Source organism: Toxoplasma gondii, chromosome XII (assembly GCF_000006565.2).
Source record: "Toxoplasma gondii ME49 chromosome XII, whole genome shotgun sequence".
NCBI classification, from domain to species: Eukaryota; Apicomplexa; class Conoidasida; order Eucoccidiorida; family Sarcocystidae; genus Toxoplasma; species Toxoplasma gondii.
This window is the reverse complement of record NC_031480.1, coordinates 1034859-1057173: the sequence shown is the minus strand read 5'-3', so window position 1 is coordinate 1057173 and position 22315 is coordinate 1034859. Positions and strand designations below refer to the sequence as shown.

The following is a 22315-nucleotide window of genomic DNA, read 5'->3' as shown; positions in this document are numbered from 1 at the left end:
TCGCTGGCAACAGGTTTCTGTCAGATACGTAGACTGCGCACAGAATGAACAGGGGATGGTTGAACTGTGAAGATTCGTATGCCCACGAAGTCGACGTGTAATCGCAGTCAGCTGTCCCAGTTTTTACTTTTGCCGCGCGCGTGCAGCAGTAAGTAATTGTTTTCGTAAAGGGCGTTTCACAATTAAAAACGACTCCTCTCGTCACGAGCTTCACTCGGCTCTGTCGCCCCTTGCATCCGTGCAATCCAGATTTTGCAAAAAATTCGAGTTTCTCGCTGTCGTCGTGCCTTTCTGGCGTTCACGGAAAACGTGGTGCTTTTTGCGAAGGCCCAGTACGAACCGGTGAGTATCTCGAAACGTCCGGCGGGTTGTCTGAATCCCGGAGGTTTGACCCGAACGTGGCAACCACTGGACTCAGGTTGTTGTCCTGTTCGCCTCTTATGGCATACTATTCTTTAAACTCATTACTTACCGTGTGTACATAAGGAATTAATTGCTTCATGATTTGCGTCCCTGGCAGGCCTTAATGCTGCGACGCGGCTTCTGTTTTGCCACATCTTCAGGCTACGAAGCATTATGAGTATTTGCTTTCAAGAAGATTCTTCAGAAACTGGCGGCAGCAGCGGCGCCACCAGCAAGAATGCAGAGAAATGAAAGCACTAAAGGCGGAGCTCTGGAGACGAGCGCGTAGACTTCTTGAAGACTCAGAGCCCAGCGTCTAGCCAACGAGTACCAAAACTCATGATAGGAACTCATGGTTGATGGTCTTAGATATGTGTTTTAACCCAAAATACACACACATGGTCCTTGCTGAATGCACTAGCTTCAACTGACGGACTGCGCATAAGCAATACTGCACGCGGACGCTTTTGGCCAGACTCTCACTGCCTCTTCACGCAAACTGTTGCACCGACGGACGATCAGAGTGAGCTCACGCGAAGCTGAGCTATGACATGGTGCCGGAACCGATTTGAGATGTGCAAAGGTCGCCTGCAGCCAGCTTTGCACGAACGGGGACTCACATTTCAGACCTCTAATCTATTTTCCTGTCTTCGCGCTGGTTCTTCCTTGTACTCCCCCCTCCTCGGTTGGTCGAGCCGGAAGCGCTGTGTTGCTACCTTGGCAAGATTCTGCGTGAGTGGCCGCTAAATACGAGATACAGAATTCAGGGTACCAGGGAGGATGAGGGGAGAAAGACGTGGGAGCTCTGGCTTCGTGTATGACATGCGTTTAACGAGACTTCCACTACTGCTCATCAGTTTGCTCAAGTTGTCTGTACAGTCATTCGGTTGTTGAATGGAAAAATCACCTGTACATCGAACTTTTTCGCCAGATCATGAGCTTTGCTGAGATTGCGCAGTTTTGAAAAGTACTCGTTGTAAATTTTGTTTGTTTATCAACGAGGTCACCCATGCGCGCCGCTGGCTGATAGCTTGTCAGTCTAGCGCCGTGCGATTTAATGCTGCTAAGTTTCCCGATCTACCGCGAAAATCAAGGTTACAAATCTTATGCACTGACATGGAAGTCTTTTTACTCGGTCCTCTTATTCGTTGCCGGGCACCTAATTCAGCCCTCGTCCACTACTTGTCGCTTGAAGCTTGTTGGCGGCTTCCGCCTAGCTTCCCTGGCAGCAGCCGAGCTACGGCTGCAGTTCTGTGTGCCCTTGGGGGAAAGGTTACACGCCGCAGTCGCTGCCCTTTATATAGCAGCAAGAAACTCGGATCAGGAGACGTTACGTCTACAGATATACTCGTGTTTCCTGCTTTCCGCTGGCAAAATGCAGGAAGTGCTCCTTTCTCTTGTGCGAGTACGGCTGCTTCTCGTGGCGTCCGTTTTCCCTATTTACCTGCCGTCGACCATTGGCGTAAAATAATGCCCGTCACAGCATTAATTGTAGAAAGTAATATTCGTCAGCCAGTTTCAAAACCAGCATCTGTACTTCAACTGGCTTCTTTCTTCTCGAGTAGTAGTCGTATATATACGTTTGACGACGACAGAAATATGGAAGGAGCCGAAAACGGCGGAGCGCCTCAGTGGCCACACAATCAGCCTCAGTTCCCTCACTTTGTGGAGAAAGAGCCTCCAGTGGTTTTCCCTGCGTCTGCGTCCTTCCATGATCCGCATTCATGTCGGTTATCGTTGTTCTATGATTATGTAGCGAAGAAGCATTCGATAGCACCGCCGCCTCTCTGCCCGTCCGCTCCACCCTTTGCTCAGCCGCTTCCACCTCCGCCACCGTCCCCTCCATCGTACAACACCTTCCATGACTGGACTGTTCGCTACGCTCCGTTTTTCTGGAGAGATGTATGGGAGTTCTGTGGGGTATACAAGCCCAGCAATGCTGGAAACCCTCTTTTAGAGATACGAGGGGACAACCTGTCATCCAGTGAACAATCCATCAATAGGTTTTACGCTCAGCAAGCCACGTCCCAAGGACTGCCGCGAACCCAATTCCTCTTCGGAGCTCCGTCGATGAGGGGTTTATCTCGTCAGGCGTTCGTTAATACCGTTTTTTTCCCTAGAGGAAAGTTAAACTTCGCGGAAAACGTAGTTCGGTACGTTCTCAGATACAGATAAGTTCCTCTTCCACATGTTTATTTCTGCACATACATGCGTTTGTTCCCTTCGTGGAAACATATCCAGAACCCAATGAACCTATTCGTATTCACTTATACTTGACTTTGTCCATCTCTCGAATCGTCTGTCTGCAACTGATTGCCGAAGAATCTCGATTTCTCACGACACCCACAGTCATGCATCCACAGTTTGTGAATTACGTACTAATAGGGTGTCCTTAGCATTCGTACTCCATATATTGTATCACAACATAGACTCATCCGTTTGACTTCTAAGCCTGCTTTTGGGTTCTCTGCATGCTCATACAACGGGATACCTATGTGCACGTTCCCCGTGCTACCTTGTCTCTCTTACTGATGCTGCATGTGAATATGTAGAGGGGCAGGGAGGCTGGATCAAGATGTTGCCTTGATCTTCTCGTGCGAAGGAACACCCCCGAGAGCCATGACATTTGGCGACTTGCGTCACCAAGTCGCTGTAATGATGCAGTTTTTCCGACGAACAGGTCTTCAGAGTAAGCCAAGCCACCCACACCTTCAATACTCCCATACTCACACGTGCACACCTTGATGTGATAACGTATGTAACGACGTCTATGAATAGACATATTCGTTTCAACAAACGCAAAGACATATGATATCAATATTGTCTCTACGCATATATATATTATAAAAAGTTATGGTTCACGCAAGTTTAATACGTACTGATACACACATTCTACTTTGTACAGCACAGCTTCAGATACGACTTGGTTATTTGTCGCATGTGCTCTGAACCCCAAGTTAAGAACGTTTGAGAAGCTTTATCCGAATTTCTTTCGACTGCACTCAGTATGCACGTGACGTCCGTATCAGTTGTGTACTGTCACGTTTGCTTGTATTTGCAGAGGGCGATCGAGTGGCGGCTGTGGTTTGCAACACTCCAGAAACAGTTGTTACAATGCTCGCTGTTACTGGATTAGGAGGTGAGATCGCTTATGGTGGTGGCTGTAGCAGGGGCTATCCTACATCCAAAAATCACCAAAAGAGCCTAAGGGCAATGTGAATGTGACGTGGCACGTTGCTGGCTGGTTTCCATGCTTGGAGAGGGCCTTTGTTGTCAACGCGCCTATGCAAAAGCCTTCGGCGACGGCCGCTTCTATAGGTATATCTGTCGTATGGAAGGATCGAATATGTAAAAAACAAAACCCGAAAGGTGTTGATATATATATACATATATATATATATACGGCATCTGGTTATCCGGACTATTTCTTGACTTATAGAGGCAGTGGACGAAATGAGTAACAAACTCGTAGTCAATCGTGATTTCAAGATGTACATACTCACTTAGAGATGCGGCATTTGTGCTGTACTTTTCCGCTGTACCGTGATTTACCCTCCCTCGCCCCTGCAGGCATCTGGTCGTCTTGTTCGCCGGACTTCACCCTTCCTGTTCTACATAGTAGATTTGGCGACCTCTCTCCGAGAGTTTTGGTCACCTCTGATGTCTACCAGTTGAAGGGCAGAACCACCTCATGTATTCGAAAAGTAAGATGATGATCGGGAGAGGTTTGTTTCCTCAAGTCACCTCTGCGGCCACTTAGAGGTACTTGTGCACACCCACAATCATCCTGATACACTGTGTCCTCCTGTCTACATACGTGCACGAAAAAGAGCGCCTTTTTGTCGAACTGAACCCGGGACGAACAAAGCACAAGAGTTTTTATCCTACGTTCTTCAACTCAAAAGGCTATTGTCTGGGCAGTTGTGTCTATGACATTGCTTTGAGATGTTTGTTTGTTGAGCGTTCAGGCAGAGGACCTGTGTCGACGATTGGCAAGCGTCAAGACTCTCCTTACTCTTCCCTTGGATGGAGCAGTGGAACAAACGTTTTATGAGGATAACATTTCCCGAGCTCCTGGTGTTTTTCAGGCCAAATATTCTGACATCATGAACACGTACGTTCCTTCGGCCACTGTTGGCTCTGCAGGGTACTTTTCTGTATTCGAGTAATTTCTGTACCCCTCCGCGAATATTGAGATTGTTTAGAAGCTACTAACGGAACATTATTACCCATTTAACCTAGTCGTGTTCTATTATGCCCAACACCATGATTTCGTGTTACCATACAACGTGGAACAGTGACTGGAACACTGGCAACCAAACTCTCGATGCCCTCGCTTGCTGTGTAGGTCGGCTGCAACGGAGCTCGCGTTTCCGGCCTTGTCCTTTAATGACCCTCTGTTCATTCTGTTTTCCAGCGGCACGACAGGTGAGTGGCAGAACAAGTATTCCCTCGCGGCTGACCACTTTCCGCAAAAGACATTTACTGCTCAGATCCGAAAAGACGAATCACTTCCATCTTCACAGCACACTACGTCTTCCCCCTGCTCTACAAAACCTACGAGTCAATGATGACAATCCTCAAAAGCTGCCGCCAGCAACATGGCTCCTGTTGTTTCGTTTTTGTTTTGTTCGTACAGGGCCACCAAAACGCCTTATACACCGCCAAGGGTTACTGCTGCAGCTAGTGAAGGAGCATCAACTACGTAAGTGAAACAACTGTCACCATGCGCGGAAGGGATCTTCCGCCTGGTTCTTTCTAAACGCCTGCGTGTGCATCTGCAGTAGTCATTGTTCACCCAGTTTGAGCAAATAATCTCAAACTGGCGGTGGATGTGGAGCGACTGCAGATTCTTTACTTGCCTTGGAGCCTGCGTACTCTTGCTCAGATCTGCACGGATTGGTGTGCAGATACAGTCTGAAGATACGGCAGCCACTGTATAGCAAGCGTACTGTTAGGCCCGCTTTGAATCGAAGAAGGATGGATTATGCCAAACATGGCTGTTTACAATAGCTTACAACTGGCACTGTTTTTCTACCGCTTCATGAGAAGTATCAAGTAGTGACTGGATGTCCGAAAGTACGCATTGCCCTCGCATTAAGCTTGTGTTTGAGGCGTGCAGGCACAAACGGAAACCCCTGCATGTTAACGCAAAAATCTGCTATTTCTTGAGCCGGACTTGCACTGGCCTGAACGTCTGTGCAATCCGATCTTGGTGCGCCGGTTCGGTCTCAGAAAATGAGTTCAACGACTGATCAGCAGAAAAGTCCTTCTGACCCGACAACACTTACGGGTCTTCTGCGTTGAGCTTCTTCTTATGCCTTCAGACCTAAACGTTCGACCAGGAGACTCAATGCTGTATTATTCCACAGGTACGAAAAACTCGTCAATCTGGCAGTGCTGGTGACGCAATCGTCACGTTCCTTTTCTGTGTACACAACACCTTTCAACATTTCCTACCTATACTCATCTGTAAGTGCACATGTACGGAAATGGATTATCTTGAGGGATATACATTGAGCCGGGCAAAGTGAAAGGACACGCTTTAGAGTATGTGTAGGTCGAGAAGTGATTCATGTGCATATATTTCCTGTCATATCCAAATACGTGCCCTCAGTCGTCACATATATAGTTATGTCTTTATGCATTTCTACGTGTTGTTGCCTGAGTCTGCAAACCGAATCAGCAAGAGCGTCTCAAGAATATCGAGATAGGTCAAGTGCATCATTGTATCTCCGAGTAGTTTCTCGGCTCGGACACGTGTCGTTATGCCTATTTTGCAGCGTCCTGGATGATGTGGAACTGGCTTGTCGCGGGACTCGCTTCCGGTGCCAGTCTTCTTTTGTACGAAGGCCATGCAATGTATCCAGATCCCCTCGTCTTATGGAGGTTTTTCGACCAACACGGTACGTTTGTCCGCAACCGGCGCTTTCTGCTTTTGCAGATAGACATACGCGCTGAATTTGCGCATCTAGGTGAACACAACGTCAGGCGTTGGAAGCGTCAGAGTACTTGTGCAGGAGCATATAGTCTTCTTCCATACCGGGCTATTCATTTGGTAGCCTCTCTGTGTCTCCTTACTCCCGTGAAACAGGTAAAGCGCACGTGAGTTTGTCTGTAGTTTACTTTCTGCATTGATCTTGTCAGGTGGAACGCTTTTCGGGACGAGTGCTAAGTATCTCCAGGACTTGGAAAAAATGGATATCGTCCCCAAAGCTACGTTTGCTATGAACCGTCTGCGGACGCTATGTTCGACAGGGTCGCCGTTGTACCCTCACACGTACGTCTACAGAATCTGGTAGTTCCTTTACTGTTTTTCTGTCAGCTCCAGCTCCCGTCTCTCAAAACCCAACGCGTATATGCTGATTTTCTTCCTACCGGGCAACAGGATGTCCTGCCTTTTGCTTTTGTCTTTATCCTTCATACTCGCTTGCTGCTAATATTCATTTTGCAGGTTTCGCTACGCTGCATCAAGCATTAAGAAAGATCTCCACCTCGTGTCTATGTCTGGTGGCTCTGACATATGCTCTTGTTTCCTGACTGGAAATCCAACGGGTGACGTCCGAGAAGGACTTCTTCAAGCTGAAGGCCTCGGTGAGATATACATTCTTACAAGCCTGTTCACGTACGAACATGTGCATGTTAATGCCAGCTTACATAAATATGTACATGCCAGTGGTGTGTAAATTCCGCTCAATTGCACTCTTGGAAGCTATGAGGTGGGCTGGCTGGATCATCGGCTGCGCCGGTATCAGAAACAGATCGTGGGATTTCCGAGTCGTGTCTTTTCCTTGTTTGATATTTGTCCTGCATCGGGAAGAAACGGTTATTTGTGAAACATGTCGGAAGGCCAGTGAACAACTACGTGAAGCTTGAGTTTGGTTCTTTTATTCGAGTGAGCCTCCCCTTGTGCCAAAAGCGCGTTTTCTAACGAAGATAGTGTTCTCCAGCTTTATTCCCGGCACCGGAATCGGTGAGTTTTGTTTGTCGTCTTTTCAGGGATGGACGTCGCTGTTGTCAATTCGTTTGGGGATACCATCGTGGGCCGTACAGGCGAGCTGGCATGCCTTCAGCCGTTCGTTAGCCAGCCCATACAGCTCTGGGACGACGAAAACTGCGCAAAATATTTGTGAGGCACACACATCTCCCGTCCTGAAGCAGCTTATCTTTGCTGTAAACACTGGCTCTCCCGTTGACTATCTTGGATCGCACAGCGTCTCTGAATCTTCTGTGCGCGATTGTTCGCATGCTTTTCAGTCCTTTCGGGGGCGAACGTTAATGTCTCTTAGTGCCACGAGCTTCAAGTCTCAATACCGTGTACATCTGATTAACAAACGCCTTCCTCTCTTCCTTACGTCCGTGTCCAGTCGTTCTTCCTGCTCCTTCGCGTTCAACTGCTGTAAATGTTAGTGTCGTATTTAGTTCTTGCTGGTGCACCTGTCCAGAGAGACGTATTTCGACAAGGCGAGAGGAGGATTGTGGCTCCAAGGCGACAACTGTATTTCTTTTGCGCCTCCAATAAAAGGATTCGTGATTACTGGGCGGAGCGATGCAACGTTAAATCCGAGCGGCGTGAGAGTCAGCAGCTCAGAAATTTACCAGGTGGTAAGGCCAAAGAGAGACAGTCGAGGGAAACAGAGATAAAGGGGTTCAAACGAGAGATAAAGGCCAGGAAGCATCGTTGTGCGACTTCACAAAAGCAAACCACTCTTTCTGAAGTTGTGGCAACAGTCAATCTGACAGTATCGGTGATGCTATCCAGCGAAAACATGAGGAGAGGCGAAGAACAGGACGAACAAAGAAACGAGGTTGGAAAAAGAAACAGAAAAGAAGCCGACGTGACAGTCCGGTGCTTGCAGTCGTTTCAGGTTGTAAAGAATGTCGTAAAGAGAAAGTGGGGCAAAAATGGTAGGCAGAATGAGCAGGCGGAACGAGGGAGAAAGAAGACAAAAGAAAGGCAAGGGGGACTGTTGGTCTGTGTCACGTGTCTCCAAGAGAACAGAAATAGACTTTTTCGTTGTCCTCGGATGCAAATGAACACGAGATGCTGACTGTTGCCACGGGATGTTAAAGCAAGCAGCCACTTTTTCTATTTGTTTACGAATTCGTACTGGAAAAGGTCTGTTTCGTCTCAAACACAAATGAGACGTAGCACCCTACCGGCCGTCCGACACGTGTTTTTGCATGTGGGAGTTTGCCGCTGCCATGCCAGAGCTTGGTCCGCGTCTTGGGGGTGCACAGGTTGTGGGTGAAGGACACTCAACTGTTCCGGCGTCTATTTGTCTGTTCACAGGTCCTGGGACATCAAGGCGTTAAGGAATGCATTGCCGTTGGGCGGATGCATAACGATGTGGAGCACGTGATCCTCTTCATTACTCTTACGTAGGTCCAAAAAAGTGGAAAGATCTTTTGAATGTTTTTCATCCGTGACTGTGGACACACCTCGCAATTACTGCAGTTTATTTGGGAGGACTGCAGAATTACCGGTATCGGATGCTTCCCAGCACTGCCCTGCATAACCGTACACTATCCTTTCAGACGGTCAAGTAACAAAACTCCTTCAGTCGCGATTTGACTCGTACATCAACTGTGCTGCAAAATCGACACGCCATGCGCATCTAACAGTAGAGAAGTATGATTACTTGATGGGGGCGTGGCTTCGTGGCATATCCTCTATGTAGACAACGCTTACAACGTTGTGGGTTCGATTGAATGAAGAGTCCAGGACAACTCGAGTCCTTCACTTTCTGGTTCTGCGGACAGTTACTCATAGCGCTTGAACATCTCTTCTACACATGCTTTCCTTTACCGGTTCGTGCCTACAACCATACTCTACCGTTGCAACCCTTGCGCTACACTAGGTTCGTTCCGCCGGATGAAATCGTCCAATATCTCTGAAACATTTCTCGTGCGTCTGCCGTCCTGTTTGCATGTGCAGAGGCACACACCGGTACACCCCACCCTTCGTCGCAGAGCTGAAGAAGATGATCCGAGAGTCTCTGACCCCCTTCCATATCCCGAAACACATTTTCATGGTTGACGAAATCCCCAAGACGAAAAACGGAAAACTAATGGAAAAGGAACTCAAGAATTTCGTCAATGGCGAACCTGCAACAAATCTGGAAAGCGCACAGAACCCGAGTGTATTCAGAGAGTACGACCGTTTCGTTCACAAACCTCGACCACCCGTTCCTCCGTCCCCGCATGCGTGGAGGTCAGAATATGAAGAGGAATATGGCTTCCCTCCGCCCACGGATAGCATGGATTACTAATCATTCGATGCCCGAAACGAGACCGGCGAGTGCCTTCTTTTCTTGTCAGCGTGACGGGAAAGTTGAGCTCTGATCCAAAATGACAGCAAAGGAACCAGCACCTGTCTCGTGCTTCGTTTTCGAGGAGCAGAGGCACGTTTCCACCGGTGCAAAACTCCACCAAGAAACAGAGTGCTCTCGCATCCGTAACATAGGTTGTCGCTCACCAAAAAGTGGAGGTGAACAGCACCTGCAAATTATGCTTTATAAATGAGCGTTTTAATGTGTAGGCGCATGCAGGGTTTGTCGCATGAATGTACTTTTGTATTTTCTTTATTCTCCGGTAACGCTCTACACATGCACCGGTGATAGCTTCATCTATTTGTGTATGTGTTTGGAAACGTCATGTTTTCTATCTATGCGTTCGAAGACCTGATGTTGCGTTTGTATATATATATATATATATATATATATATATATATATGTGGCTGTCTGCAACCGTGTGCGTATTGCTTTGGAACTTGATGCTTTGTCTCTTGAAGATCTCGGCATATTTCTCTTTGGCTTCTTGTCACGTCGTATGAAGTGAGGGACTCGTATCCGTTGGGTTTGTGTGTGGAGTGGCATGGTACCGGCCCGTCCTCGGGCCTTTTTCTGCGGTGGAAACTCCTCTTCTTCTCGTGTTGGTGTGATGATTGCCGGATCCAAGCTTTATCCTGGCTGCAGAGACGCATTTTCTTTTCAACTCTAAAACCGTAGCAATCCGCCTATCTTTGACCCTGAGCGAGTTCCCACTGTTTTCACGATTGAGGCCGATTTCTTGGCTTGCTAGCCTCCTCCTTTCTTGCATTGTGGCAGCTGTCCCTCCGTGTTCTAAATCTTCAGTGCTCGTAGCAGGTCCCCGACAGAAAGACGTTTTTTTCATTGCGGTTCCAAGGACGTTCCCGGAGTATTTGCAGTTCAGTCTCCCTATACGATCTACTAGCACAAAGCACGAAACTGCGTTTGCTTCTCCTTCTTTGTAGGTTAAGCAACAGTCTTGAGCCAAAAAAAATTAAAGAGGGCAATCCAAATTTCTTGATTCAGGGGACGATACACCAGTGCCTCTGAGACCCACTCCTGCCATGCCACAATGGGGCAAACTCAGATCCTGTATTAGGGTACGTTAAATACCGGAATGAACAAAGCTCCTGACCAGAGAAGGTACTCACGAAAACTGGAGCCCTGAAGTAGTGCTAGCGTAACTCAGGGATGGTGATTGCAGGGAAATTAGTGTGGAAACGAATAAACCGATACAGAATTCTCTAGTTACTAGCCACACTAGTCTACCCACATGCATGCACGCAGTTGTCTCGTCCCCTGTATCTGGACGACTATTTTTTTGCATGCACGAGATAGTACGGACGCGAAGAGCCGAAAGACAAATAAAACGTTGACATTCTGACGCCGGCATAAGAAACCATTCCCAGACGACACTTTTGAACCCAGCCTAGTGATGGTCCTGACAGCATGAAAATGAAAAGCCTTTCAGCGTAACTCAATCGCGATCGGACATACGTGTCGCGGATGGTTTCTCTTTGACCGTCCATAACAAGCGGAAGTGTGAAATTTCCGGAACGAATCTTCTTTTTTTCTCGGTTTCAAGCTTTGTTGATGTGCATTTCACCGCCTTGCGCTACTGCGGCTGTCTTTTCCATTCCTAGCTGAGGCAAAGGGGGATGTGGAATGCAAGTGTGCATCCCCCGATGCGAGCGCACAAAACGTTTGAGCGGAAAAGGTGCACATTGGTTAACAAAAAAGCATCTGTCTATGCTTATATCCATTACACGTCGTGTGTCATGTGGAGTGTTAGCTTTGGTGTGTCTTTCTGTTGATATACTGGTGCCCTACAATCTCTTCGTTGTGAAAAATATCCTGTCTTGCTAAAGCTGTAGATTCTGTGGTTTTAAAGCAACGTTTTGGGGTTCCCTCAAACCTGGAAGCGTGCGGCGATTTCTCATGGAAACCCGAGCGTTTTCCTGGGCGTCTGTCCATGTGTCTGTTCTCTGTTAAACGGGTGTTTACGCGAAATGCCAAACATCCTTCTGGCTCGGTTCGCGTTCACATGCCGCCACACCTTCTACGGGGAGCTACCTAGAAATCACATTTATGCCGGCTAGCTCTCGTGTCTGCATTCGGTCCCGGCCCTCCACGGGTTGACCATCGTACCTCTCAGAACAGACATCCGATTGTCCCAGGGTGGTACTCTTCCCCGCTCTTCGTGCTCGTGGCAACTTGCTGCGCGTCTCAGTGCGTACGCCGCGATGTCCCACCTGTCTACCTATGCGGAAGTGTGCGAATATCTGTTTATAGATGCAAACTACTTTACTGTATTTTTGTAATGTCTTCGGCATGGGAGTGGATATGGTTTGTGTGAGTATGTGCCAGACGGAGACAAAGGACGCCTCTCACGTTTGAAGCAGCGAAAGGAATGCTCGTGTTCGTTGTTGTTCTGTGAGTTTCGAATGTGGAGGGGAAACTCCTCACCGTTTCAGCTCTCGGGTAGTTGCGGGTTGTCGCCGAACAGGGTAGCGTGGAAAAGGCTTCCGGGCCTTCCTCGCGCACCGTTATTCCCCTCTCGCTGTTCCTTGTTTCCTTCGTCACTCTCCTTAGGTCACCCGAAGCGCCCACCTACCATCACACGGCAAGCCTGTTCAGTAGGCAGGCGGGTGGAAACAATCACAAAAGTACAGCAGTTCAGTGTATTCCTCAAACCTCACTCCACTATGAACATTTCGAGCGGGGGCATTTTTTCACTTTCGAGTGATGCACCCTCTAGTGCAGCTGGGATGCAGACCTCCACTCAGCACCAACAGGCGGACAACAACGCGCAAGCAGAGGACACCATCGGCGTAAAAACAGAAAATGGAAAAGTCGTGGGAACAAAGGAAAAGAGACAGGCTGGCCGCCCCGACCCCATTGTTCAGTATGTCTTGCTTCGGAAAGATCTCCAGACAGCGCTGGGATGGCCGACAGGAGCAGTCATTGCTCAGGCGTGCCACGCTTGGTAAGCGGTAACCCGACAGCACACAGAGGCTGTTGCCTGCTTCCACAAATGCTATTCGCCGGCAGGTCGTTCGTTAAAAACATGATACTAACGTTTATGTGTGAAAAAATTGGCTAAATCTGTGCTAGCAGCTGCCTCAAACGCCATACTCGGGAACCGTAGGCACCTAATTCATGTTTGACGGTTACGGATAGAGAGCTGAAAGGCGAGAACCCTGTGTCATCATTGCGTCTGCGTGTGGACGCTGTTTCTTCATTTGTTGCATACACGATTTTCTGTCCGTCATTTTGCGCACAGCATTAGTGTAGTGGCATCAGCGTATTCGGAGCCAGACGTGCAGGCGTACCTTGCAGAAGGCGACAACATGCGGAAAGTCGTTCTGGAAGTCCACAGCGAAGAGGATCTTAGAAAAATCAGCGAGACTCTTGACACAAAAGATATTTGCCACAAACTGTGGATTGAACAACCCGAGGGGATCCCAACCTGCGTGGCGATACAGCCTATGCGGCGGTCGAAAGTTAACTCGTTACTCAAGAGTTTCAAACTCTACTCGTAGAAGAGAAAGTATAGGGTGGGCATTTCTTTTGGAAAAACACGCGTGACCAATTCTTCTCTGACCTTCCCGAGGCGACCTCGATTTCCAGGATGATACGTCTTTGTCCCCATTAACAAAAATTCGTTTTTCGTTTTGAAAGCCGCAAACTTGGGGCTTGGGGTGAGAAGTTTTCGTTTCAGCTTGCTCGCATGTTGCCCGAGCAGTGCTGTGCATGCGTACGCATGTGAGTAAGCACACTTCTTGATTTACGCACATGTAAGGAAATGTGCGTTTATGCACGGTGTTACATTCATATATATATATATATATATATATATATATATGCGCACGATGTGACGGCGCAGCGACTGTGCTGTCTCATGCCTGTGTATACCGCCACCCTTTTGAGGACTGAAGGTGATCTCCGGTCGTGCAACAGCGTTCCGTCGCTCTTCTTAATTGAAATATACAATCTATGTATCATGGTACTAAAAAACATCGGTAACTTGGTTACTGTGAAATCCGACGGAAAAACGCGTTGCCGATAGTCACGCACAGCTCTCTGAACATAAAATGTGAAGGGTGCTAGAAGTCGACTTCATCGACAGCTGCATAGCATTTGGGCTCACTGTCGCAGTTAACGAGGACATACCTTCACTGCCTGGATTCTATAGAGATGCTCTCACCGAACGATCATCACACAGGAACTCTGGCCAACAATATGATGGCAGAACAGCTTCTAGTTTCCCTATGTAGGATCTGCTTGTTTGTAGGTCGCAAGTGGGTGTCTTTTTCAGTCAGGGATATGTGAAAACGCTCCCTGTTGTGGAGTTCGGTTTGGATTTCGGCGTTTTTTCGATGTTCTGGCGTCTGCGCACTACTGTGAATCTGTGATGTGCCATAATTGAGTCTATACAAGTTGCTAGAGTCATTTACATCAGCCTTTTATATCGCGACTCGCCTGCGCATACTCGAATACTTGCAACGAGCATCGTTCGCCAAACAAATCTGCGAACAGTTACGTGCAACTGACTCCTGCCGTCACTTTTCCTCTGATGTTATTAATAGATGAACGGTACACAGACATTGGTGATTGGAAGCCAGCAATGATAACATAGAAATCATAGTGATGGTTTGGATCTGAAGTGTATTCGGTATACTCAACGACGTCAAGAAACTTGAAGACTATATGATCGCCAAATCGCTGTTGCCTCCTTAAGGCCGGAAGCCGTTTTCCATTCGAAAGCCCCGCCCAGAGACAAGTTCCCAGGGACAGCTGACAAGTGTAAGTTCCAGTGTTTTCATGCAAACCCCTTGAGAAATGTGGTGCTCCACAAGTTTGTGACCCGGAGAGGCTTCACTGGCACCTCCAGCAGCTGTCTCCGATTCTGATCGTTCTTTTTGGTCCCGAAGACCATCCCAGACAATGGGTTCACAGCGTCTTTTTTAGATATCGCAAGAGCGAGTAACGCATGGAGCACGAAGCTGTGGAACTTCACCTTTGCCTTCTTCTAATCCTGTTCATCTTTTTTTGGATCTCTTATTACGCTTGCTACCCCGAGAGCTAGTCCGTCCCTTACTTTTCGCGGGCAGCAGCCTGCATGCAGTCTTACTGGGGTTTGGCACTGACGCCTAGCGCGTCTCAGAGACTTGCTAGAAGGCAGAGAACGCATTGAACAGTCTCCTCTGCGTCGTATCACATTCAAGTGGCTTTCCTCAGGTGTAAGTACACCTGAGACTTGCGCCGCATTAGGGGATCCACAACGCCGTCCGTCCCACTTTGCCCCTGCTTCGGCTGCAACTTGAGGAAAGCGGAAGTTGCGTCCTCGTGGCAGAAACGTTATCATTCTTCGCGAAGTTGACCGAAATATCTAACCATTCATCCGAAGGATTGCTTTTCGGAAGTTGGTGCCCCAACTTTGGCCGTCCCGTTCCCTCGCCGTCGCAGTCTGGATCCATGGTGAGCGCTGCTTTGGCGCCTGGTAGTTCCTATGGCACTCGATCCGGGCGAAGTCGGCGCCTCTTTTTGTCCGCCAAAAGGTCTTCTGTTCCCCTCAATTCCTTTTCAGAACCGCGTGACAATCAAAGTAACCCCCGTTCTTCGCTGGCGTTCTTCGGCGTCTGGATCCCGGAACGTCGGCTGCATGCCTAAGGACAAGTCAAGAAGACGATTACTCGAGCAGCTCCGTTCTCTCTCACTTTTTACCGATGAACCGTCGCGAACCCGCTTCCGAAATGGGAGCCAGACGCCAGGAGTCTGCCAGCGGCGCTTCTTCTGCTGACGCCGTTGCCGCTCCTCGAAATCATTCCAGAAACGAACGCCCTTCAGAATGCCTGGCTTTCCGATTGCGCGCACCTTCCTCGTCTCCCTCATGTAGTTCTTCCGGCAAGAAGAGACTCTTACCAAGCGCATGGGTCGCCACGCGTGGTCGACGGCTTCTCACCCGCCCATTTCTCCAGTTATGTCTTCTTGTCCTAATCGTCTCCATTCTCTCGCAACAGTTCTTTCTTATCCCCGGCCTCTCTGCCGACTCGCGAAGCAGCGACAGCCCCGCAGATGGTGCAACTACACCTGTCCACGGTGATTCCCAACCCACCTCCAAAAAGGAGGCCCGACAAAAAGTCGTCTCGCGGGCCGATTCTTCTGTTGCGCCGCAGTCGCCGTCCTCGACCATTGCCTCGCGAATCGCGGGTCGAAAAGAAACCCTCCAGCGCCTCATTGAATTTGATATGTTCCGCGACGACGATGTTGAGGACGTGCGCTCGCTGCTCCTCCGCACAGACGAGTACCCCGTCAAGTACTCCAGTTCGACAATGCAGTACTTCTTGCGCAGGCCGCTCTTCAAGCAGCTGAGTGTTGTCGCGCGCGAAAAGCAACCTGCTGGGCCCGGACAACGGAGAAAAATCATTGGAGTTGCAGGCACTTCCCTCGACGACCAAGGCATGGCGAACATCATGATGCTCGCCATCGACAGCAACTACCGAAGAATGGGACTCGGTAAGAACCGGAAAAGCCGAGAGCGACTGTTCATTTCTCCACGGTGTGCTCGAGATGGCGCGCCAGCCTTTTTGTGTTCCTACCAGAGCAGAGAGAAGGCCGATTCTGACGCGGACCCAGACGCCGGCCCACGAGCTTTTGTCTGTGAATCTTCTAGCAGGTTTCGTACCCTTTTGTGGATGCATGGTTTCGCCGCTTGACATAACCACGTACACATATATACAGATGAAGACCTCTTGGTGAGCGTGTCACTTTGTCGATATGTGTAGTGTCATTGGATCGATTCCGTCGTCTGTATGCATTTGCGTCACCCACTGTGCAAGCATGTATGTCAGAGGCGATATAATTCGGGTGTAGCTGTGCTTTCTGGGGGTGCCCGGTTTCCCCCCGTCCCTCTGTATCTGCGGCATAGCCTTGCCAGCCCGTGCGTGTCGACTCGAGAAGGGTCGTCGACCTCCATCGGCGCCGAGGTCTTCGCCAGCGGTTCAGGTGTGGCCTCGAGTCTTGACTCTGTCTCTGCTTTTGCAGGACGAGAACTCCTTCGCCAATCACTCGAACTGGCTTCCCTGTTTGCGAGGGGGAGCAAACGGAACCCGAATCCGCGCTACCAAATCGATCGAGCTCGTCTTCATGTGTGGGTTACCCAGGCTCCGCCGCTGTCCCTCTATCTGTCGACCGGCTTCACGCCTGTTGAGTACCTCCCGAACTATTACTCCTCCCAGAATGTGCAAGCAGGCTACGACCTCCAGCTCTCCCTCCCGTACAGAACTGTCGAGGAGAGGCTTCGCACGGCCGTCGCAAAACAAGGTACCAAGCATACGATTAAAGCGGGGGGAGTACGGAGGCGGGGGAGAAGCCACAGAAGAAACGTGGACACAACGAGGTGACGCACGCAGCGGCGCAGATAAAGAGGAATGCAAAGCAGGAGAAGAGACGTTCAAGCTCTTCGGAACGTGAAATTTCCGGTGCTGCCTGATCAAAAACACAGAAGCACCGTGTTCAGGTTGTCCCTGGCCGCTGTCGAGTTGGTGGTCGACGGGAATCGAAACGTGACACCCCTGTTGTCATTCGGTTGGCCTGTTGAGGTGTGTGTCTACGATGCACCCACGACACTTTCGGTGACATGTTAATCGTGTGAAGCAGGTCGTCGGCGACTTGAGTTGCGCGTTGCATGTAAAGAAGCGTCGAATGTCAAGGGACCACGTTCAGCTTTCAAAGTGCCTTTACTTGCCAGCCGCTTAGCTGTTGACTCCACTTTTCCTTTGTTCACTCAAGACGGGTTCTGTGTACGATGTCTTACCCAGAGAAACTGATCGCGGCGTTGGAATCGAAGGTGGAACAGCTGTCCTTCGGACCTCCTGGCAGCGGAGGTAAGCACCAGAGAGAATGTGTTTGAGAGTTTCCTTTGGGCCTTTTTTTTTATTTCAAGCAAAACCTGGTCTATTTCTGTGTGTATAAATCGTGCATCTTTCTCGTATTTGCCATTGGGGAAGCTGAAAAGGCCCTGGTTTTAGAGTAGTCTTGCTTCCAGAACCAAGCGCTAAGCAGAGGCGAGTTCGAGTCAGCTACAGAGGCGGGGCCGTTGCGGCGACGCATGTCTTCTCTGAGCGCTAACCCGACCATCCGTTTGATTCTCAAGCACATATATCAGTTTAAACTTGATGGTACAGTGAAAACAAGTTACTACGCTGCGCCTCTGCACGCCAGTATCTGGCCGTGCATCATTTTCTGTGTGACGGCAGAGGCATACGGCGTAAATCTGTTGATGCTTGTCTCTGTTGTTAGGGCGGCCAGCAGAGGAGTTTGCAGAAAGTGTCTACATCTCCGAGAGTTGACGTGTGTGCTTTCTCTCGTGTGTTGCTCCCCAGCGGCCAAGATAGCAAAGGCTCTTCCACCTGTCGTAGTCACCCCGATGAGAGAGGCCTCCAGCGACGAAGAGCAGAAGGTTATAGCGTTTCTCGTCGCTCAGAATGACAAGCAGTTGCTCCAGTCCGCGCAGGTGGCCTTTGGTAATGCGACCCTGCGGAACTTTGCCGCTTTCGGTAGGTCGCGAACGAGTCAAAAAAGAGCAGAAACGAGGGGGACCTGCGTGCCAAAAGCGTCCTTTTTGCCGTAGAGAGGAGAAGCAGAGATACCGAGATAATCGGGCGTGAACCGACTGCTTTTTTTCCAGAGAAATGCTTTGTCTCGTATGCTGCCCGTATGAAAACTGACGCGGATGAGGAAACACTTCAGTGTATCAAAAGGACGAAATAAGTGGGGAGCTCGGCACAACACTCACGCAACTTCGGGGTAAAGGATGCGGCGTTTGACGCCTGTTCCGCCTCTGGCGGCAGGTCGCTGAGGCAGTGTGTTTCTGTAATTTGTGGTGTCTTTGCAGCCTCCTCTCCAACTGGAAACGTGGTTGGAGCGCTGTGGCTGAAGAATCCCGTGAAGGACGGCGTGTTGTCGGGCATTGAGACAATTGTCGACGAGGACGCTGATCCAGACGCAGGTCAGACCTTCTAGAGGTTTGCCAGCGTTCCTCGTCTCGTATCTCTGTGTTGTCTATGCGTCCTCTTCGTCTTCGTCTCAAGTGGTTTTCTCCGCCGTCGCAGTCTTTCGGGTGTCGCTAGGATCTCTCTTTCGTGACTTTATCGCGTTCTCTCTCATGACCAGAATACTTGTGCTCAGTGTTTTCCGTCCTGTCCATCTCCTCTCTTTATTCTTCTCGTCGTGGCGTTGTTCCTTTAGCCCCATCATCCTCTCTTCTTCGTGTTTCTTGCTGGTCCTCCTCCTCCCCTTCTCGCCTCCGTGCTTTGTTCTTTCGCTTCGTGTGGATCTCCGGATTTCCTCAGAGGCGTTGGTGGGTGTCCGTGCGTGGACATCCATCAGGTTTGGCTGTCTTGTGCACTCTAGTCAGCAGTGTTTCGTCGTCAAGAAGAACCCTGTGGAGGCCGCATCTGGAAGCGCATGTCTTCGTGTCGAGTTGTTTGCTGGTTCGTCGCAGTTCTGTACCTCTTTGAGTACCTGTTGCTTGAGGCCGGGAAAGCGGAGCACGGCGCGATCGAGAAGGTGATCAACCGCATCCCTGCAGAGGACCTCGCTGCTCTCATTCACCACTGGGAGTCAGGATTTCGCTTGACAAATTTCTTCGAAGTCACGGGGAAGGAAGAGGAACAGTGGGGAGACGCGAGCGGCTTCGATGGCTTGTTCGAGTGGCGAAAAGACCGCCGTTTCGAACACGAAATGACTGTTTCGATTCCCTGGACAAAACCTGAGGAGTTCGCCCTCACGCAACGCGTCAAACTGAACAGTGAGGACATGCAAAAAACAAACGGAGGATCGGGGAGCGAGAACGCGAGACAGAGGCAGATATGCGGCGCGAACAGATATTCGCGTGGACGCCACTAGGAGGCAGACAGCGAGGGAAATATTGTGTGTAGAGCGAGGACAATAAGGAAGTAGCCAGAGAAAGGGAGGTGAATTGAAGGGTGGAGAACAACGCGGGGGTCTCGAAAAGCACAGCGTCGCGACAGAGACGCGTGGCGAGGAAGGCAGACAAGGGGGAGAAGTGCAAGAAAACTACGGGGTGTTTGCGTCCTGTGACGAGTGAAAGAGACAGAGGTTCTAAGACCAAGTGCGAAAGATTTCGTGGAAGACCTAGAAGTCGAGAGCGGGCTGCCTCGCTTTCTTCTATTCTATGCTCTGGAAACCCGTGCGTTTTCGAGAAAGGCTGTGAGGCATGGTGGTCACCGAAGGTGCCGCGCGTCGGTGTCATTATTCTCGTGTTCCTGTGTTTGATCTCATTCGTTGTGTTTGCTCCCTTTCTTCCGGCCACCCCGCCCACGCTTCTGCGGTGGTCCTTCTCTCTGCTATCTCCTCAGAGAGCCGCATCATCCTGTTGAGTGACGCAGTGAAGGAACTGCAGAAGAATCCGCCGCAGACGGCATCAACGGTGGGGGCAGATCCTTCGGCTTCAGCCTCGAGCGTCAAACGCACGAGTCTGCCACCTGTGGAACTGCCAGCAAAGACAGCGGAAGGGCCTGAGCCGCACAAACTCTTTTCCGAGACACCTGGAGCCGACCCCACAGAGGCAGTGCATGCAGCGAGTCCTTCGGGGGAGCTCGTTGGAGAGAGTGCTTCGTCTGCGTCGGCGCAAGGAAGCGAGAAGACGGGGGGACCAGGGGAGAGAAGGCCAGAGAGAGAAGCGCTCGAGAGTGGAGAGACAGCTGCAGCTGGAAAGGCCAAGAGGAAAAATGGAGAGCAAGAGCGGCCGCAGGGGACGGGGCCATCGGAGAGCCAGGTCGGAGCGAAGCGTCAGGAGGAAGACGGCGAAGGAGAGTTTCCCTTTCTCCAGAATTGCACAGCGCTCCTACTGGTCGCCACAGGATTCCTCTTGCTTATTTTGTGCTGGCGACGGTGCTGGCTAAAAGGGGGTCCGATCGACAATCCGGCGTCGCTGCATGCGGCGGCAGGCTCAGAGGCCACCGCATGCAGCCGGGCGCGAAGGGCGGAGCCCGGGAGTCCGGGCAGCTTCAGCGGGATGCGCCCGCAAGCCAAGAAAGAGGGCTACGCTCCAGTAGTTTTACCGCTTGGCATTCACGAGCAGTTCGATGATGAAGCCTGAGGAGGAGACTTTTCAAAGCAAAAAGCGAGAGCGGAAGGCCGCGAGACAGACAGGACGAGAGGGGGGCCGCGGGTGGGGAGGGCGGGTATGAAGACAATGTCGGTGCACGGGGAAAGAAAGCGAAATAGTTAGGAAAAATGCGGAGACCACGCGTTTAAAAGGACAACTTTGTTTACCAGCGTAAGCGTCGCCATTGCAGTACCTTGTCTTATCGAGAGTTTTCGGAGGTCTCCCCCCTACAAGAATGTACGCCTTGTGGCGAGCTTATTTTCTGGGCCGCGGCTTTGCACGCAGGCACACGAGGGGTGCACTCAGCACCGGCTCGAGTGACACGCAGGCGGAATCTTGAGGAACTGACGACCAGAGAAAATGGAAAGCAAGTGCGTTAAGAGGAGAGGCGACAGAATTGTGTATGCGTTTGCGGCGGTGGCTCGCGGCGAAAAAAGATTCTAGTTGCTTCGTTAGGAACACCTCCAGACCAGTGCCGGGACAGCGATACGGGACGACCTGAAGAAACGCGGACGAATCAGAAAAAGTCACAAAACGCTTTAGGTTTAGATTCAACCAGCCGCGTTTTCTGAAAGAAAAGGAAAGAGCATGCAGTCGCGGTGCCTCTAGAAAGTGGCTGCAGAGCGCCCCTTGACACATAGTTTCATTTAAAGAAACAGGGAGATACCGGTATTAGATCGGTACGGCACGGCACAACCCCTGACGCATTTTAACGCAAATACTTTCGTCTATCTCTGAATATCGTCACTCCAACGCGGCAGTTTATCCTTGAAGAAGACAGAGAGGAAGAGCTGCAAGAGGGCTGTGCCAGAGTTTTACCGGCAGTTGTGCATGACCCGTTTGAAGGATACAGAAACGGAAGGTGACGCGGCACGAAGCATTCTTACCAACTGGGGAAATAGGGAAGCAGATGTCTGTGTTGGATAACAAGCATAAACACAGGAAGAGTTGTGATGTCGCGGAAAATGGAAAAGATACGCGGCAACGGGGGCAGGGAAAGGCTTCCGAGAATTTATTGCGGTTCTTAATTGAGGGGGCAGAGCAAACGGAACGGCGCATGGTGAAACACGGAACGACAGAGCGAGGCTTGTCGAAAAGGACAAAAACAGATTTTGAGGGAAGACTTTCAGTGAAGCGCGAACTCGAAAAAAAGGACGGGAAACGCGCTTCCTGGACTTAGGTGTTTGTGTATCCGGTGAGGCAGTCTTCCTCTCTGGAACTGTTCGGTGACCAGGTCTGCGAATCTTCGTTGACTTTGTGAGACGGGAGTTTTCAGGTGTGCGAGTATGTGCACCTACGTGGATCTGTGTTCCAGCTGTAGTGAAGTATTATTGTTGTTGTTCTTGTCATGGGCGAATGAGAATACAGACAGACTCCTAAGTGACGAAACTGCGGTGTGTTTGCATGGGAACACACTTCCTAGAGGCAGCAGGAAGAGGATTTGTCATTATCTGCACTGCGTCTG

General features: G+C 50.1%; 3 protein-coding genes across 3 annotated transcripts; all 3 read left to right on the top strand.

Annotated features, from left to right (window-relative positions):
- The first annotated feature begins 1961 nt into the window (after positions 1-1961).
- On the top strand, positions 1962-10097 carry TGME49_219230 (AMP-binding enzyme domain-containing protein). Its single transcript, XM_018779839.1, has 15 exons — positions 1962-2555; positions 2955-3091; positions 3464-3541; positions 3973-4106; positions 4371-4516; positions 4751-4830; positions 5042-5107; positions 5730-5774; positions 6186-6308; positions 6550-6682; positions 6857-6996; positions 7402-7531; positions 7848-8007; positions 8696-8784; positions 9341-10097. The coding sequence occupies exons 1-15, from the start codon at positions 2002-2004 to the stop codon at positions 9672-9674; spliced, it is 2349 nt and encodes a 782-aa protein (XP_018634806.1). The 5' UTR covers positions 1962-2001; the 3' UTR covers positions 9675-10097.
- A 52-nt stretch (positions 10098-10149) lies between these two features.
- TGME49_219240 (Peptidyl-tRNA hydrolase PTH2 domain-containing protein) lies at positions 10150-13537 on the top strand. Its single transcript, XM_002370647.2, has 2 exons — positions 10150-12699; positions 12997-13537. Exons 1-2 carry the CDS (start codon positions 12158-12160, stop codon positions 13253-13255), a joined length of 801 nt encoding a protein of 266 aa, XP_002370688.2. The 5' UTR covers positions 10150-12157; the 3' UTR covers positions 13256-13537.
- A 1366-nt stretch (positions 13538-14903) lies between these two features.
- TGME49_219250 (acetyltransferase, GNAT family protein) lies at positions 14904-22306 on the top strand. The gene is made up of 7 exons (XM_018779840.1): positions 14904-16232; positions 16761-17039; positions 17537-17602; positions 18101-18274; positions 18613-18726; positions 19222-19527; positions 20099-22306. Exons 1-7 carry the CDS (start codon positions 15443-15445, stop codon positions 20839-20841), a joined length of 2472 nt encoding a protein of 823 aa, XP_018634805.1. The 5' UTR covers positions 14904-15442; the 3' UTR covers positions 20842-22306.
- Positions 22307-22315: the final 9 nt, after the last annotated feature.

Bases quoted from the DNA above. Each gene is read 5' to 3' on its own strand.
- TGME49_219250 (XM_018779840.1), top strand. From the start codon at position 15,443: ATGAACCGTCGCGAACCCGCTTCCGAAATGGGAGCCAGACGCCAGGAG. The intron at 16,233-16,760 runs GTAAGAACCGGA...CTGCTTTTGCAG, and splicing joins CTACCGAAGAATGGGACTCG to GACGAGAACTCCTTCGCCAA. The intron at 18,275-18,612 runs GTAGGTCGCGAA...GTGTCTTTGCAG, and splicing joins GCGGAACTTTGCCGCTTTCG to CCTCCTCTCCAACTGGAAAC.
- TGME49_219240 (XM_002370647.2), top strand. From the start codon at position 12,158: ATGTGGAGGGGAAACTCCTCACCGTTTCAGCTCTCGGGTAGTTGCGGG. The intron at 12,700-12,996 runs GTAAGCGGTAAC...TTTTGCGCACAG, and splicing joins GCTCAGGCGTGCCACGCTTG to CATTAGTGTAGTGGCATCAG.
- TGME49_219230 (XM_018779839.1), top strand. From the start codon at position 2,002: ATGGAAGGAGCCGAAAACGGCGGAGCGCCTCAGTGGCCACACAATCAG. The intron at 3,092-3,463 runs GTAAGCCAAGCC...TTGTATTTGCAG, and splicing joins CCGACGAACAGGTCTTCAGA to AGGGCGATCGAGTGGCGGCT. The intron at 5,775-6,185 runs GTACGAAAAACT...CCTATTTTGCAG, and splicing joins AATGCTGTATTATTCCACAG to CGTCCTGGATGATGTGGAAC.